This window comes from Pan troglodytes, chromosome 2 (genome assembly GCF_028858775.2).
Source record: "Pan troglodytes isolate AG18354 chromosome 2, NHGRI_mPanTro3-v2.0_pri, whole genome shotgun sequence".
In the NCBI taxonomy this organism is placed as follows: Eukaryota; Metazoa; Chordata; class Mammalia; order Primates; family Hominidae; genus Pan; species Pan troglodytes.
Genome location: NC_086015.1, coordinates 92,383,062 through 92,400,602, shown reverse-complemented (window position 1 = coordinate 92,400,602; position 17,541 = coordinate 92,383,062). Strand labels below are relative to the sequence as shown.

Sequence of the window (17,541 nt, the reverse complement as noted above, 5' to 3'; positions counted from 1 at the left end):
GAGATTATGGAAGCTACAATTCAAGATGAGATTTGGGTGGGGACACAGTGAAACCATATCAGCTAGCAGGCAATGCAAGAGAAGTCAATAAATGACATTTTAAACCAAAGAACTTTTGAAAGTTGTATAAGAATTTTCACATAACACTAAAGTTAACAAAGATTATATAGATGAAAGAGGGAAAAAATTCCAATAGGCACTGAAACAGTAATACTTCTTCCTTACGAATAATTTATTTTAATACATATTTTCCTCAAAAATCAGTAGAGAATAACTGAAACAGTTTTGGTAATCTGCAAAATAATGTAAACATTTTCCTTGTAGTGTGATTATTTATTATTTTTTATTATTTTTGTCTACGTAGCCAGTTCTTTAAGGAAATTGCTCCTCTCTCCAACACTTCTGTGGTTCTGATGGGGCAGCCAACATAGTACAGTCATTATGTTGCTTAACGACGGGGATATGTTCTGAGAAATGCATCATTAGGTGATTTTGTCCTTGTGTGAACATCACTGAATGTACATACACAAAGCTAAATGGTATAGTCTACTACACACCTGGGCTACAAACCTGTATAGCATGTTACCGTACTGAATACCATAGGCAACTGTAACAATAGTATTTGTGTATCTAAACAGACAAAAGTAAGTAAAAATACAGCATAAAACAAGCTTGTGCAACTCGCAGCCTGCATGCAGCCCAAGATGGCTTTGAATGAGGCCCAACACAAATTCGTAAACTTTCTTAAAACATTACGTAATCTTTTTGCAATTTTTTTTTCTTAGCTTATCAGATGTCGTCAGTGTTACTGTATTTTATGTATGGGCCAAGACAATCCCTATTCTTCCAATGTGGCCAGGGAAGCCATAAGATTGGACACCCCTGGTGTAAAAGATAAAAGCTGTTTATGTGTACAGGGCACTTACCATGAATGGAGTTGCAAGAATGATGTTGTTATAGGTGTGTCAGTGAGTAAATGGTGAATGAATGTAAAGACCTATGACATGACTACACACTAATGTAGAAATATAAACACTGTATATGTAGGCTATACCACGCTTATAAAAAATTTTTTCTTTAATAATAAATTAACCTTATTATAACCTTTATAAACTTTTTATTTTTAACTTTTTGACTATTTTGTAACATTTAGCTCAAAACACACATTTGTACAGCTGTATAAAAATATTTTCTCTTTATATCCTTATTCTTTAAATTTTTTCCATTTTTAAAAATTTTTTCATTTTTGTATTTTACATTTTTCTTGTTGTTGTTAAAAACTAAGTCACATACTGATCAGCCTAGTTCTACATAGAATCGGGGTCATCAATATAATTTTCTTTCACCTCCAAATCTTGTCACAATGGAAGTTCTTCAGGGGCAATAACATGCATGAAGCTGTTACCTTATATGATAACAATGTCTTTTTCTGGAATGCCTTCAGAAGAACCTGCCTGTGGCTGTTTTACAGTTAACCTTTTTTTAATAGGTAGAAGGGGTACACTCTAAAATAACAATAAAAAGTAGAGCATATACATAAATCATTAATTATCACTGTCAAGTATTATGTATTATATGTATAATTCTATGTGCTATACTTTTATATAACTGGCAGAGCCGTAGGTTTGTTTACACCAGCATCACCACAAGCATGAATAATGTGTTGCACTACATTATGGCAGCTATGACTTCACTAGGCAATAGGAATTTTTCAGCTCCATTATAATCTCATGGTACCACCATCTCATATGAAACATCTTTATGCAGCGCATGACTTATTCTCCTTTTCCCTAGCCATGGACTAGCCCAAAATCTTATGACATTCTCAACACAGTGATTAATCTAAGCAGTAGGAACATAACTCAGGTCTGACCAGAGTTCTTCTCAAGATATTTTTGGGATCTGTAGTAGGCAGAAGGGGTTTCTTCCTCCTTGGTTAATAAAGTGAGCTTAATCCTAGAACTGTCAACAGCCCCGAAAGAATAAAGCCCAAAGAGGAAAGATGGAAAGAAACAGTTTCTAGATGACATTAGCTCATCTAGCAACGGTTTATTTTATTCTCTAGATTCAGAAAATCCTGAAACTAGTCCCAGTTCTTGCTTTTCTATGGCTTAGTTATCTAATAAAACATTTTTTTTTTTTTTTTTTAAACAGAGTTTTGCTCTTTTTGCCCAGGCTAGAGTGCAATGGCATGATCTTGGCTCACTGCAACCTCCGCCTCCTGGGTTCAAGTGATTCTTCTGCCTCAGCCTCCCAAGTAGCTGGGATTACAGGCGCTTGCCACCACGCCTGGCTAATTTTTTGTATTTTTAGTAGAGACAGGGTTTCACCATGTTGGCCAGGATGGTCTCGATCTCTTGACCTTGTGATCCACCCGCCTCGGCCTCCCAAAGTGCTGGGATTACAGGCGTGAGCCACCACACCCGGCCTTTTTTTTTTTTTTTTTAATACGTAAGCTTGAGTAAGACTTGCCAGGTATAATCAAAAAGTTCAAATACAAATAAATTCACATATTCCTTCCGGCATCACAAAATAAATATAATTTTTTTAATACAGTTTTTTTTTAGGTCAGGCGTGGTAGCTCATGCCTGTAATCCCAGCACTTTGGGAGCCTGAGGTGGGCAGATCATCTGAGGTCAGGAGTTCAAAACCAGCCTGGCCAACATGGTGAAATCCCATCTCTACTAAAAATACAAAAATTAGCCAGGCATGGTGGCGGGTGCCTGTCATCCCAGCTACTTGGGAGGCTGAGGCAGGAGAATTGCTTGAACCCAGGAGATGTAGGTTGCAGTGAGCCGAGATCATGCCACTGTACTCCAGCCTAGGCGACAGAGCCAGACTCCATCCTTCCATACGTACGTACATAAATAAATAAATAAATAAATAAAGGTTTTTTTTTAAACTGCCTCACTCTTACAAATCTAAATAATATATTCTAAACTCTTTCCCTCCTACAATTTTAAATATATACAAATCCATTTTTAAAGACACACAGTGTACACACACACACACATTTAAATTTCTCTTTGGTTTTGTTTTACATTCTGGATTTCTTCTTCAGCTTTACATCTTCCAACCTTCCTACAGAACTTTAAATTTTAACCATCATATTTTCTTAATTTCAAATTCATTTTTCATATCTCATTATTCCTTTCACACAGCATGATACTGATGTTTTTAATGTTGTACGTAACTTCTCAATTCTCTCTAAAAATGCTAATTATAGATTTTATATTTCATTTTTATTTTCAACATTAACACTTTCTTTCAAAATTATTTTTCACTTTTTCATTGCATTTTTTCATATTGAAGGCATTTTTAAATATCTGATGATTCTTAGATATTCATTAATATGTAAAAACCAGGCCATATGTAAATAATTGGGAGCCCTATGAGCATGAGTCTGGAGTTTCTTGACTGATGAATTTTTCTTTAGCGTAATTAAGTAATTAGCTAGTAGTCTCACTGAGAAATCTGTAAATGCCAGAATGCAAAGGTCATTGCTCCAAGGTTATTTAATTTATATAGAGGAAATAAAAAAGTAGTATAGGTTGAGTGTCCCTTATCTGAAATGCTCAGAATTAGAAATGTTTCAGGTTTTGGATTTTGTAGTATTTGTATTTATACTTACTGATTGAGCACCCCTAATCCAGAAATCTGAAATCTGTAACGTTCCAGTGAGCGTTTCCTTTGAGTATCATGTTAGCACTCAAAGAGTTTCGAATTTTGGAGCATTTCAGATGTCAGATTTTGGATTATCAGATTAGGGATACTCAACCTCTAATGCTGTTTCCCCACCCCAACCTGTCCGTAAGGCCTGGTGATTGAACTACATTAAAAAATTGTAATTAATTTATCTGCATTCTCCCCTAAATAAATGTTTCACATAATAATACTTATCCTATGAGACATACTCTGATATTTTCTATTGCAATTTGTAATGATAAGTGTTTTTATAAGCCACTGTTGTGGTGTGAGTACAATTTGAGGTATAAATAAATAACAGATGAAGCTGTGACTTGCTCCGCTGTGTTTCAATGACCATTCCTCTATCTGCTTTCTGTCCCCCAGAAAACTGTAGAAATCGTTCATTCACTGATAATCTTTCTCTATTTATTTTCATTCTCTTCTCTCTTTTACTTCTTTACTATAATTTTAGTGGGTTCTTAGGAGGGCAGAAGGCATAATCACAAATGTTCAGTTTTTAATCTTTAATTTGAAGTTCTCTATAAGCATTTTTTAAAACCAGGATTTTCAGCCAGGTGTGGTGGCTCACGCCTGTAATCCCAGCACTTTGGAAGGCCAAGGTGGGCAGATCACCTGTCAGGAGTTCAAGACCAGCCTGGCCAACACGGTGAAACCCTGTCTCTACTAAAAATACAAAAATTATCCGGGCATGGTGGTGCACACCTGTGGTCCCAAGTACTCTGGGGCTGAGGCAAGAGAATCACTTGAACCTGGGAGGTAGAGGTTGCGGTGAACCAAGATCACACCACTGCACTCCGGCCTGGGTGACAGAGAGACTCTGTCTCAAAAAAACAAAACAATGGGCTGGGCACAGTGGCTCAAGCCTGTAATCCCAGCACTTTGGGAGGCCAAGGTAGGCAGATCACGAGGTCAGGAGATCGAGACCATCCTGGCTAACATGGTGAAACCCTGTCTCTACTAAAAATACAAAAAATTAGCCAGGCGTGGTGGCAGGCGCCTGTAGTCCCAGCTACTCGGGAGGCTGAGGCAGGAGAATGGCGTGAACCCAGGAGGCGGAGCTTGCAGTGAGATGAGACAGCGCCACTGCACTCCAGCCTGGGCGACAGAGCGAGACTCCTTCTCAAAAAGAACAAAACAACAAAACAAACAAACAGGATTTTCCTAACCTCTTTCTGACCTGATTTAAGGTCTCTCTGGTAACTATCATAGCCTAAACTGCTGTATTCTGGGACTTACCATTAGAGCTTCCCAAGGCAATCTGGAGAATTAAAAAGGAAAGTAAAGTGCTTGTAGTAACTAGAAGAATCTGTATATCAAAATTCCATTTAACTATTAAAACTTAAAGTAAAATTATGGTTACATGTTCAAAATTAAACCTGAATACTTCAGTGAAAAAATAAACATTTCTTTTTGAGGGAATACTTTAGGAAAGGTTTCTTCTTCAGAAGAAATTATCAAAAACAAATTCTCAAACACATCAAGAAAAATAATGCATTTATAAGAAGTAAAAAGTACTTACACAGCAAGGCTACTCAAAACATATTGTACGTGCTCACATTCATCTGGGAATGATGCACTGGCTGTTGTAAAACAACAAAGGGCAGTCTGAAGAACCTGAAGCTGTGGCAAAGGGACCTGCCATCTTCCAGCATAATCTTCAACCACCTGACAGGGAAGCAATCCAGACATTACTATAGAAAATGTTCTCAACATCTCGAGTTTAAAAATTTGCATAAAAGTTACTGGATAAATTAAAATATTAGATCGGCATGAACACAGGTGACTGGAGGGAGGGATCTTCTATACTGTTTATTTTGACGATATACATCTGAAAATAAAATCAATTATTATCTTTGAAAAGATGGAAAATATAGTGTATGAATGTCTGTACTATTCAACTACCAATGTTTTACCAAATTTTGTTAACTAATGCCCTTTACCTCCTATATCCAGCTTTTGTGAAAATAACAATTATTCAATATTAAAATAGCTGGAGAGTAGAATATAGTAATAAAGAAAATTAGAAACGATCATGCATTATTATTATCATTATTATTTATAAGACTCTAAGCATTCTGGCAATAAATGAATATTCTGACAACAAAAGATATATGACATGATACTGATTATGAATATTTAACCTGTACATACTATGGGGAAAAGAGTCCAGAATACAGTCAGTCTTGGCTCTGTCACTTAACTAGTTTTATGAATCTGGGTAGGTCAACAGGTCATCTTCCTTCTCAATGCATTAGTTTCCTTACCATAAAATGGAGATGACAATGCTCTCTGAAGCCAAATTGGGGTAATTTATGAGAAAACATTTTAGAAGCATCAATTGCTATGTTGCAAGAATGCTGTATTAAAACAATATATTATATTAACAAAATCCATCATCTAAAACTACTGCCTGCACGCCTGATTTGGCCTGCCACTTGTTTTTGTACATCCATGAGGTAAAAGTGATTTTACATTTTTAAGTGGTTGGAAAAAAAAATCACTTTGTGATATGTGAAAATTACATGAAATTCAAATTTCAATATCTATAAATAAAGTTTTATTGGAACACAACCAGGTTCATCCATTTATGTATTGTCTGTGGCTGCTTTCCTGCTACAACAACTGAGTTCAGTAGTTGTGACAGAAAGAATATGGCTTACAAAGCCTTAAATATTTAATGTCTGTCCTTTTACAGAAAAAGTTTGCTGACTCCTGATACATAAGCTAAGAAAACTAGAATACAAAAGCAAAGAACACTCAGAGCCCAAAAGACTTTTCACACTAATCACTTCCTACTGGGAGACAATTTTCCATGGGTCTCTCACATTTCTACAATTTTTCAAAAAGTCCTAGCTGACTTTATCTTTTCAAAGATATTTATAGGAAGCAGCCTTGAAAAACAGAAATGTTGTCTCCCTCCAGAGCAGAGAACCTGTTTATAGCCAGTATAATAAAGATATTTTCTCCCTCTAGGGCAGAGGTCAGGCAGATGTGCTTGTAGACCATTATAAAAGATTAGCGTTCCTTAAACTTGAGGTTCCTCAACTGTGATGAAAACCTACTAAGTGTAGCATCCACTTGGGCTACCATGTCAACTGTATGAGACTTGAGGTAGCAAGGGGCATCATCATAAACACGAAACTCATGCTGCTTGCTGTGTTATGATTAATAAAGTCCATTATCTCTGACTCAAGAGTTTCGTGTAATTGCCAGCACCTGTAAAACTGTGGCAGGCAAACTTGGATAAAATCTCACTCTTCACAGTTCTTGACAATTCCAAATGGCAGTACCAGGTACTCTCACATCTTTCCAATGTTTCTGGGAACACATACAGATAAAAAAGAAAAGCTAAAGGAGATTGTCTCTGAACTTGTATCTCGTCTGGCTCTTGCAGTTCTCACTAGCTGGAAAGTAAAAACTACTACTAACTATGCGGTCATCACTACAGACTAAAAAAGAGGAATGTTAGAAAAAACACTGGTTCCCTGGCTCTAAATTTTCTCTTCCCTGAAGTCTTTGACCAGCTTTATTGCCTTTCTCTGGTTACCAAACCCCTACTCCGGTGCCACATAAAAAATAGGTACCCGACAGCCTCACATTTTTCTTGTTCCCAGTCCATGTTTACTTGCAACCTTATCTGCTCCCTATTTATGGGTTGCGTTTATCTCCTTAGAAGAGAAGCTTTCTACTTTCTCAGGTTCTGTTCTCATTATAGCTTCCTTCATTCATCCAGGTTCAGCTACCAATGCATTACCAAACCTAACACAATAAAAGTCCTTGTGGGCAACACCTCCATTAGGTTTGCTACAATACCCTGAAAGGGACATAAACAAAATCAACTGAAATTTAGATACCGTTTTACATTGTTTAATGTCATGTCAGGCACTGTAATTCATTATAACACTATTTCAACACTATTTCTCTTTGAAATATTTTCTCTCTCTCTCTCTCTATATATATAAAATAAGTACATTACATTGTCCTATTAAAATGAAATTTTTCTCCTATGCTGTGAGTGCTGTCATACGCACTCAGCTAATCTGTGTGTTCTACAAGGCCACAAGGCAGTAAGCACCACATCTTTCACTTTTTTTCTTTTTTGGTATTCTAGTAGGTTGCCATTAACATAATGGTGGCCAGGATAACGCTGAAGCTGCTACAAACAAATAAGAATAGTGTTTTCCTGGATCTTAAAAACCCACTCTTACTACAGTTCTAAACTTTTAAAGAAAATGGTCTAAGAAGCAGAAGATTAAGGCCAGCAATCTTTTATGGATCGTGGAAACCCTTTTCTCATTTTGAAGAGCATAACAAACATTACTGTAGTGAATATTTACAGAAATTATAGGAACACTGATGACAGAAGCAATAGCCAAGGCCAGAAGCATGCTATGATATAAAGGGAGTTGAAGAGGACAAAGCTGATGCCAAAGAAAGATGTTAGACTATTCTAATAATCCAGCAGCACTTTCAAGAGCATATACTCTGCTCTAAATGGGATATAGTATATACTATAAAATGTCATATCTTAATTAACCAAGGTAAATTAATGTGAGAATAAGACTCATCAGTCAAAACTGTCAAAATGTAAACAACATAAAACTATTAAGTTAAAATTACATTAAATCATTTAGGAACACTAAAATATATCATCTAAATTGTTAAGGACTGAATTTTGTCCTCCTAAAGTTCATTTGTTGAAGCCCTAACCCCCCGATGGGACTGTATTTGAAGACAGGGCTTTGAGGAAGTAATTAAGTTTAAATGAGGTCATAAAGGTGAAGTCCTATTCCAGTAGGATTGGTGGTGAGGAGGAGGAAGAGTGAGGAAGAAGAGGGAAGAAGAGGGAGGAAGAGGGAGGAGGAGGGAGGAGGAGTGAGGAGGGGGAGGGAGGAAAAGGAGAAGGAGGCGGAAAGACCTCTCTCTTTCTCTATGCACATGCACCAAAGAATGGCCATGTGAGCACACAGGTCATCTGCAAGCCATGAAAAGAGCCCTCACCAGAACATGACCACGCTGGCATCCTGATCTGGGACTTCCAGCCTCCAGAACTGTGAGAAAATAAATTTCTGTTGTTTAAGCCACCAAGCATTTTCCTATGGCAGCCTAAGTAATACACAACTATTTAAACACATAAAGTGATCAACTAAAATATGAGTATCTGTTTCTTAATTGAGCTCTCCTTTTTTGTAATGTAACAAAGAAAACTACCAAACATTAGTTTGTCACTGAGCAAACAATGATCTTCATATCTAAACCCCTATTAACAGACTAGATCAATAACACAGCATCAAGCATGTCTTTATTTCTATTAGTTGGCTATTCACGTCCGTATTATTCTTTCCTCCTTGAAGACTCCCATTGTCATCAACTTTCATTACCTCAAACACCTCACAGTTCATAGGTGTCATTCAAGCTGTTCACTAATATTAAGTTCATCATTTGTTTACAGCAAATCCAGCCACTTTTAAAATCTGATTCACAGGCTAGGTGTGGTGGCTCACGCCTGTAATCCCAACACTTTGGGAGGCCGAGGCGGGCTGATCACAAGGTCAAGAGATCGAGACCATCCTAGCCAACATGGTGAAACCCCGTCACTACTAAAAATACAAAAATTAGCTGGGCGTGGTGGCACGCGCCTGTAGTCCTAGCTACTTGGGAGGCTGAGGCAGGAGAATCACTTGAACCCGGGAGGCAGAGGTTGCAGTGAGCCGAGATTGCACCACTGCACTCCAGCCTGGCAACAAAGCGAGACTCCATCTCAAAAAAAAAAAAAATTGATTAACAAACCAGAAGACGTGTCACAATTACCCTCCATTTTAGGGGCGTCAAAGAATGGCTGTGATACACTCCTGTATGAATTTGTTGAACGCAGACTAATACAATCTGTGCATTGATAAGTTTGCTAATTTTCTAAATACCTAAAATGTTTTAAAACACACTAGGTTAGTCTTAACCCCTTCAGTATGCTTATGTTATTCATTTGTAATGTAGTTGTATATATAAAAGTATTTCCTAGCTATCCATTGAGAGATCCTAGAAGCAATGACTCTACGGTAACAGTAAACACACTTAGTGCCCAAATCTTGGCCTCTAAATACCATTCTCCAATAAAAGGAACAAAGCAGTTGATTCCAGAGGTGGAACAGGGAAAACACAAGATGAGCCTGGAACATGTTGTGGTGCCAGAAAGTAGAGAAATGCTGTGAAAAACAACAGGATATGAGAATATGGAAGCCAACCTGAAGGAGCTCCTAAAGGCTAAAGCTGGCACAACTTGAACAACAAAATAATGATAGCATTGGACTTTAATCCATACAATAAATTAAATATATGTAAGTCCATATTGATACAAATAATTAAATAAATGTTAGCAATGAGACAGCTGTTTCTTACAGTGAAAGAAGGAAAAAGACAAACAGAGAAGCACCATTAGGCAGACACCACAATGACAAATGTTGCAGACAACATCCATGCATCGATGCTCATAGTGAGTGAAAATTTGAGGAGAAGCAGGATTTGCAGTCTCAAGGTATCTCCCCCAAGACATTTATCAACAGATATAAAGACAGTACAGATATAAAGACAGTAACATTACAGTGGAAAACCCCCACATACATAAACTTAAAGCCATCAAGGTAAATATCACCTGTGAACTATATAATAAAATACATTATCATCATGAATCTCTTCATAACAATACATTGAGAAAGACACAATGCCATTTTTGTGGCACTTCTGCCAAAAATGCATAGATTGATTCCCATCACGAGAAAACAAACATCAGACAAACCCAAACTGAGGGATATTCTACAAAATATTAATAACTGATCAGTGCTCTTCAAAAATGGCAAGCAAAGACAAGGAAAGGATGAGGAACTGTTACAGGCTGGAAGAGACTAAGGAGAAACAACTAAATACAACGTGAGATCACGGATAACATCCTGGAATGGGAAAAGAACATTAGTGGAAAAATTTGAAAAGGTCTACAATTTTGTGACTATTGTACCAATGTTACTTTCCTGTTCTTGATAGCTGTACTGCATTCTGTAAGTCTAAAATTAGTTCAGTTTTAAAAAATTTAAAAACAAATCTGTCTGTTCCAACCTTTTCCCTCAAATTTCAATGTTGTTATAGATTTTCTGGATGTTATTTGATAACATAAGCAGATTTCTACATTTACTTTTTCTACTTTATTACCTATTTGCACCTCAAGATTTGCCCTTGCCTGTAGGTATTATGGTTAAGAGTCAGATGGAAAAATAAAGCAGGTAAATTGGCAGCAGAATGGAAAGAGTATAGGCTTTGGAAGCAGACAGACCTAGGTTTGAATTCCAGCTCTGTCACTTATTAGCTGGTAACCTTAGCAAAATCATTAAACTTCTATTCTAAATTACCTATAAAATGAATTTAATATCACTTTAATCACAGGCCTATTGAAAATTTAAATAAGACATATATTAAAATATAGGATAATTCCTGGCATGTAACAAACAAGAGCTATCAGATATAAAGACAGTACAGATATAAAGTGCACCATTACTAGTGCACCTTGTTTTAAGAAAAGAAAACAACAAAATTGAGCTTGCTTTAGTGACAATTTCATTACATCAGTATGAACTGGTTCATTATTTGTTTCCAAGTATGATTAATTACAACAAATTTTACTCACTTTTAGCAAGCAAACAGTTCACTCCTAAATAAAATCTGAAAACGACTGCTGAGTTTCAGCTATTTAGTTCGATGTTCATCTGACAAACAATGCATATCCTACATACAGCAATATAAATAAAATGCTACATGCCTGAACAGATACCTGAAGATTCACTGTTTTTACAATTCTCCCTGGAGAATGAAAAAGATAAATTGTTTGGAAAAAAAAAGAGTCACTTGTCAATTTGACCTTTTCTATCAGTATAATCATGTAATGGAAATCTAAAAGTCATGTTTTAAAAAAAAACACCAAAATGGTTTAGAAATACATTCTAAGTTAAAACTTGTGTGAAATCTGCAAAGAACATAATCTACAGTAGCAAGCAACCTAAAACCTGGTATTTCTGGGGGCTTAGTAAAGCACACTGTTCAACTCACTACTCCTTAAAAGTTGATATTTATACAACATTAATGTATTTGATAGGTTCTGTAAATGTAATAAGACAGAATCTTTTCAAAATGGAAAATGGAGTAAGCATCTCTAAATATTAATATTCCATACAATCATATTGTTAAAAGGAATCTTGAAGATTATCTAGTCCAACCTACCAACCAGAGCAAAAATACCCATTACAGTATCACTCCCAGAGAGTTAACCAACATGAATACTGTTACTGATGGGTAATTCACAATCTCAAATGACAATTTACTTAACTTTACAGATATCTTTATTAGAAAATTCTTCATTATGAAACAAAAATAGATAGATGTGACATCCATCTATCAGTTCCAGTTTGAAGTTTTAAAATTATATAAACAAAACATGCAATGTCCCATCAAATATTATAAGGCAGCTATCACATACATCTTTATTATAGTCTCTTCCTAGATTAAATATCTGCTATCCTTTCATCCATTTTTAACTATTTCTCCATAGTCTACAAAATTTTCAGTTCTCATTAGCATATCTGTTTGTGCTCCAAAATGTGGATGTTCCTCTTAAACAAAACACAGCTCCCAATATGGAACATAAGACTTCAGTCAACTCTAGTCAGAATTAGTTGGACTATCATCTCCCTGTTTTTGACTCGATGATAATATTAATATAGCCTGAAGTTACTTTAGGTTGAGTCAGCAAAAATGCTCTTTTTCATATAGATCCAATAACTTTTTATAGTTGATTTTTTACGGTATAACTGTACGTTAATCCTCTCACTTTTCCCATTCTTAGTTTCAGCCCAAACGTTCAACACTGACTTTTTAGCCAATACATTAGCTTTTCCTCCCAGTTTGTGTCACCTATAAATCTGAAAAGTTAGTTTTTTATCATCAAAGTTGTATACAAAAAAAAATTCACAGAGAATTTATAATAGAACCAAGTTCAGTTCCTTAGCTATCCTTAGAACCATTAATCAGTATTCTTTAGTCAACAGTGTTAAGTCAGTTAGTAATACTAATCCATCCCCATCTCCCTATCTATCTATAAGAATACCATGAGAAATTCTGTATACAAAACCATGCTGAAATCCATATATGATGAGTCTGTCATATCTCTCATATCCATTACCAGTAATCCATTTTTTTAAAGTAGAAACAAAAATTTGGAATGACCTGATTTAATGAACCAATAGTGATGGCTAGAGATGAAGAGCTCCTTTTCTAACCATTCAATAATTTTGCTCAACATTATACTACTTTTAGTGGCCATCTGTTCCCATAACCTACCTTTTTGGAAAACAGAATATTTGCCCCTATCTAAACTAACAGCATCTCTTCAGTTATTTGTATCTTCAAATCTTAAAGTGCTTCCTGTCCCACCCCCTACCCCAGTATCCTGGGATGAGATTTAAATTTATTTAAAAATACCCTACCAGCTTTCCCTACCTGTTTTGGGCTTTAATACGTTTAACCACATTTAGTTACCAATTTGAAAATCATTCACCTTGTTAGAAGTTCCAAAAATAAAATGAAGTAGTTTTATTTTTCTATGCAAAGCAGAGGGTCTACCCCCTTCATTCATACCAGTTGATTTAATAGAAGATAATGAACATGCGCAAGAAGGAATGAAATTAAATAATGTTATAGGAATTAATTCCATCCAAGAGGAAAGAATATATATCAAAACCCTACTAACTAGTTTAACAAAGAAATCAGTCCGATATTCACAATAGTTTGAAATGTAAAGAGTATTATACTTGCTAATATAGGGATTCCAGAATTAAAATATTAAGCATGTTTTATATTAGATACAAAGAAATTTCACAACATTTCACAAAGGAATTCAACCTATGAAGTAGTTTTATTTACATTCATAATAGTCACCTAAAATTCAACATATATACAAAACAAGGGGCTTTGGTGACTCATGAAATACAGTGAAGCTACAACACAGAGTATACAGAATTACTTCTACACTAAAAAACAACCTTGGTTTTGAGAAATGATTTCCATTAAACACACAGTAAATAACTCTTTGAACCAAGATATTTGACATTAATATTTAAAATCAATTGTGACTTCTTCAGTTTTTAAAATATTCTGTTAAATTGCATTCTGTCAGTTTATATAAAAATAGTAAGTATTACAGCATGTTTCATTTATCTTTCCTATGGGTTATTTTGAAAAGGTTTCCCTATCTCAGAAGCAGTATAATTTTTCTGACATTCCCACAAATGCAAGTTTTTCATAGGTATATTTCATAAATTAAATGAAGAACAATGATTCCCCATACACAGGGAAACCCCGTCTCTACTAAAAAAAATCACAAAAAATTAGCTGGGCGTGGTGGCAGGCGTCTGTAGTCCCACCTCCTCGGGAGGCTGAGGCAGGAGAGTGGAGTGAACCCGGGGGCGCAGCTTGCAGTGAGCCGAGATCGCGCCACTGCACTCCAGCCTGGGCGACAGAGTGAGCCTCCGTCTCAAAAAAAAAAAAAAAAAAAAAAATTTAAGTCTGTAACTTTTTCTCTTTTTTGTAACTACCAACATAAGCCAGGGCAAAGAAATGGAAAGCACACTGCCTATATTGGTGAGTGAAACAGAGATGAGTTGAGAAGGCTAAACAACAAAAATTCATTCACAATCCTCCTCCTTCTATTCTGATTCTTATATTTTTATCTTCTTCCCAAATTCTGGACATGGTAAGTTTGGGGCAAACATTTTCTCTTTTCCTCTACATTCCTGTTTATAAAATAAGAACTTACTCTATCTCAAAAAATACCAGTGAGAGGATGATTTTCCTCCTTCCCTAAAATTATTTTACTCCAGGGAAGTAAAATCAACAGTACTAATATGAGTCTATCAGCTCCTGGCCAAGGTTAATGTATTGGTCTGGTTCTCATATCCCTCTTGAGTTATCTACTTGCACCACCTTTGAGGCAGGTCAGAGTCCTCCATGTGGCAGCTTAGGTATCTGCCTAAAGATCCAACTTTCCTCTTATGAATAGTAGGTCATTTTAAAGGCTTTAGATGAATTTTGATCTCTGCCAATTTTTCATCTGATTCCAAAATCAGAGCTGAGAGTAATATATTAAATGCTTCCTTCATAAATATTAAAATTGGTGCATGGACAAGGGAACCCCAAAATATACGCACAAGAAGTACATGAAGATCAAATTAAAATAAGGGATGAACAAACACCAACTCTAGGATGAGGTATGCTCGGTTTCAAGAACTAAATTTGTTTAAAACAAAACAAAACAAAACAGATGATGCACTCACAATTAACAGTGGAAGAATTAAAGAAAAATAAAAGGAGGGCATACTGATTAAGATTAAAGAAAAGAGGGACTTCCTTAGGAATAAAAGTTCACTCTTAGAGGCTAGACTAGACAGATATCAAAAAAGAAAAAGGAGATATATATCAGAAGTAACTGTACTTAAAAGATGAAATTGGGGAAAAAACATTATAGATGTTACTCATAATAAAGGAAGGGTGACTGGTTACAAAAGTACCTAACTGAGGGACAGAAGGTAACTATGGGATGGAAATGTCAAGAGTGAACCAGACTGGAGATCCAACTATGGCAATATGGCAAAAGCTTGCTTTTTAAAAGGCAGAAAGTCTATAATAAAAGCAACTGAAAAACCACACCTTGAAGACTGAGACTACTATACAAGTAATATAAAATCTGTACAGATTTGATAAATTAAAAAGCAGGGAGATTACCTTAAAATATCTGAAGCATTTCAGGTGAATAGTTACCACAAACGACAACATACAGTATGGCATGGTGCCATAAAGAAAAGTGCTCCAGAAAGTCAAAGTTAGGTCTCAGGGAAGTAAATGGGAAAAGCTATGCTGAAGAGAAACAAAGTTAAGAGGTCAGTCTTGGGTTTGATGTTGTGCTGGTAAGATTTTTTTCTTAAGTCAGATACGGGAGTGAGCAAAATTTGCTTGATATTGAATGCTTTTTGATGCACTTGGAACTCCTTGATTTTCCTTCTCTAACATTACGGAAGACACTACAAGAGATAACTGAAGGAACAAAAAAACCAAGAGAAAAGAAAAGGAAGATAGGCGAGGCAAATTTAATAACAGGCTCAAATGTAAACAAACACAAAAACCAGCTGCTTATCTGAAATGACATATCCTACTATTGCTGAAAGAAATGTGACAAAAAGGAATGTTTATTCTGCCAATAAAGTAGAACAAATTATGCAAGGCCTAGAATAATTAAAAGCAGAGCAAAGAAAAGGTCTAAAAGAGCAAGCAGCAGAAGAGATATTGTCTTTACTGGGCTCCTAAAAGCACAGACTTCAGAAACACAAAAGTAGTTCCACTTTAGGTACCTGTTCCATGGTTATTATCCAAATAATACAAATATGAGGGCACAAAAAGAGTGTTTTTATGATAGGCCTAAAACTTTCAGGGGGCATGGCAACAGCCCAGGTAGCACAAGACTAAAAATGCCTTGGCACATGTTTGGGGCTAGAGAAATACAGATGCAAGAGCAGAACACAGGTTGTGGAGGCTGCAAGGAAATGACTATGCTTGAAGCTTTACAAACTACAAGTAAGTGATATGCTCTTTATAACAGCTAGTAGAAGTGGTGCCACTCAACAGATTCCACACTTAGTTCAGCACAAGGAGTACCAGGAAAACACAGAAGAAATAGAAATTAAAAGCTTTTAATATGATGGAAATATAAAGTAGGAAACATCAATTAAGATGAGGTACCTGGGGCTACCGTCCATGGAAATTTGTAAACTTTGCAAAAAGACAGAAATTAGGATACTACTTTCAGGAAGGAGGAAATGGTCAGGGTAAGAGCACCCTCCACAAAATATGGCAAACAGACAGTAGCACAATTAACCACTTGATCAGTTTTCCTAGTAAAATATAAGCACAAGTTATGGACACTGGCAGTTGGCACAACTAACTGGCACACTGGTGAGCCTGGTGAAGTTTAAACCAAAATTCACTTGGTATCCTGTTTTCTGTACATCCATCGTCCTTCTGATATCACTAATTTTTACTGGCAAAAGTAATTCCCTGAATTTAGTACATAGTATAGTTGACAGAAATATTAGTATATTTCTAAATTTAATGGGTATTGGGTTGGGTGCAGTAATAAACGTTTGCCCTACTGATCTTCAAGACTCTTAAGAAAGTAAGACACAGGCCGGGCGCGGTGGCTCACACTTATAATCCAGCACTTTGGAAGGCCGAGGCAGGCAGATCACTTGAGGTCAGGAGTTCAAGGCCAGCCTGGCCAACATGGTGAAATCCTGTCTCTACTAAAAATATAAAAATTAGCCAGGCATGGAGGCAGATGCCTGTAATCCCAGCTACTTGGGAGGTTGAGGCAGGAGAATTGCTTCAACCCAGGAGGCAGAGATTACAGTGAGCTGAGATCAAGCCACTGCACTCCAGCCTGGGCGATAAAGCAAGACTCAGTCTCAAAAAAAAAAAAAAAGTAAGATACAAAAAGAGCCTGGAAGTTAAAGAATTCTCCTTTAGAGGGCTAAAAGAAGCCACTCCCAATCAGAGGAAGAAAACCCAAGCTGCAGCTCCTGAAAAATACCCATCTCTAAATCACAAGGGCACATGAGAAACCCACTGGCTCTGATTAAGTAATACTCTAGAAGGGGAAGAATTTGGGATCTTAATGTCTTTAGACTCTAGACTTTAATTTTTCTTTGTGAACTCAAAAATGGGAGACAAAAGATCAAATCTGGTAGA

At 36.2% G+C, this 17,541-nt stretch overlaps 1 protein-coding gene across 14 annotated transcripts in view; it reads right to left on the bottom strand.

Moving 5' to 3' along the window:
• The window catches only part of ZNF654 (zinc finger protein 654), an 85,561-nt gene that overhangs the window by 52,987 nt on the left and 15,033 nt on the right, over nucleotides 1-17,541 (bottom strand). For 8 of the 14 annotated variants that reach the window (XM_016941513.3, XM_024355574.3, XM_016941512.4 and 5 more), the window contains exon 2: nucleotides 5,228-5,373. The exons of the other annotated variants lie outside the window; for them this stretch is intronic. In XM_016941513.3, the coding sequence (XP_016797002.1) occupies nucleotides 5,228-5,373 (146 nt within the window). The remainder of the gene's footprint in view (nucleotides 1-5,227; nucleotides 5,374-17,541) is intronic. 14 annotated transcript variants of the gene reach the window in all.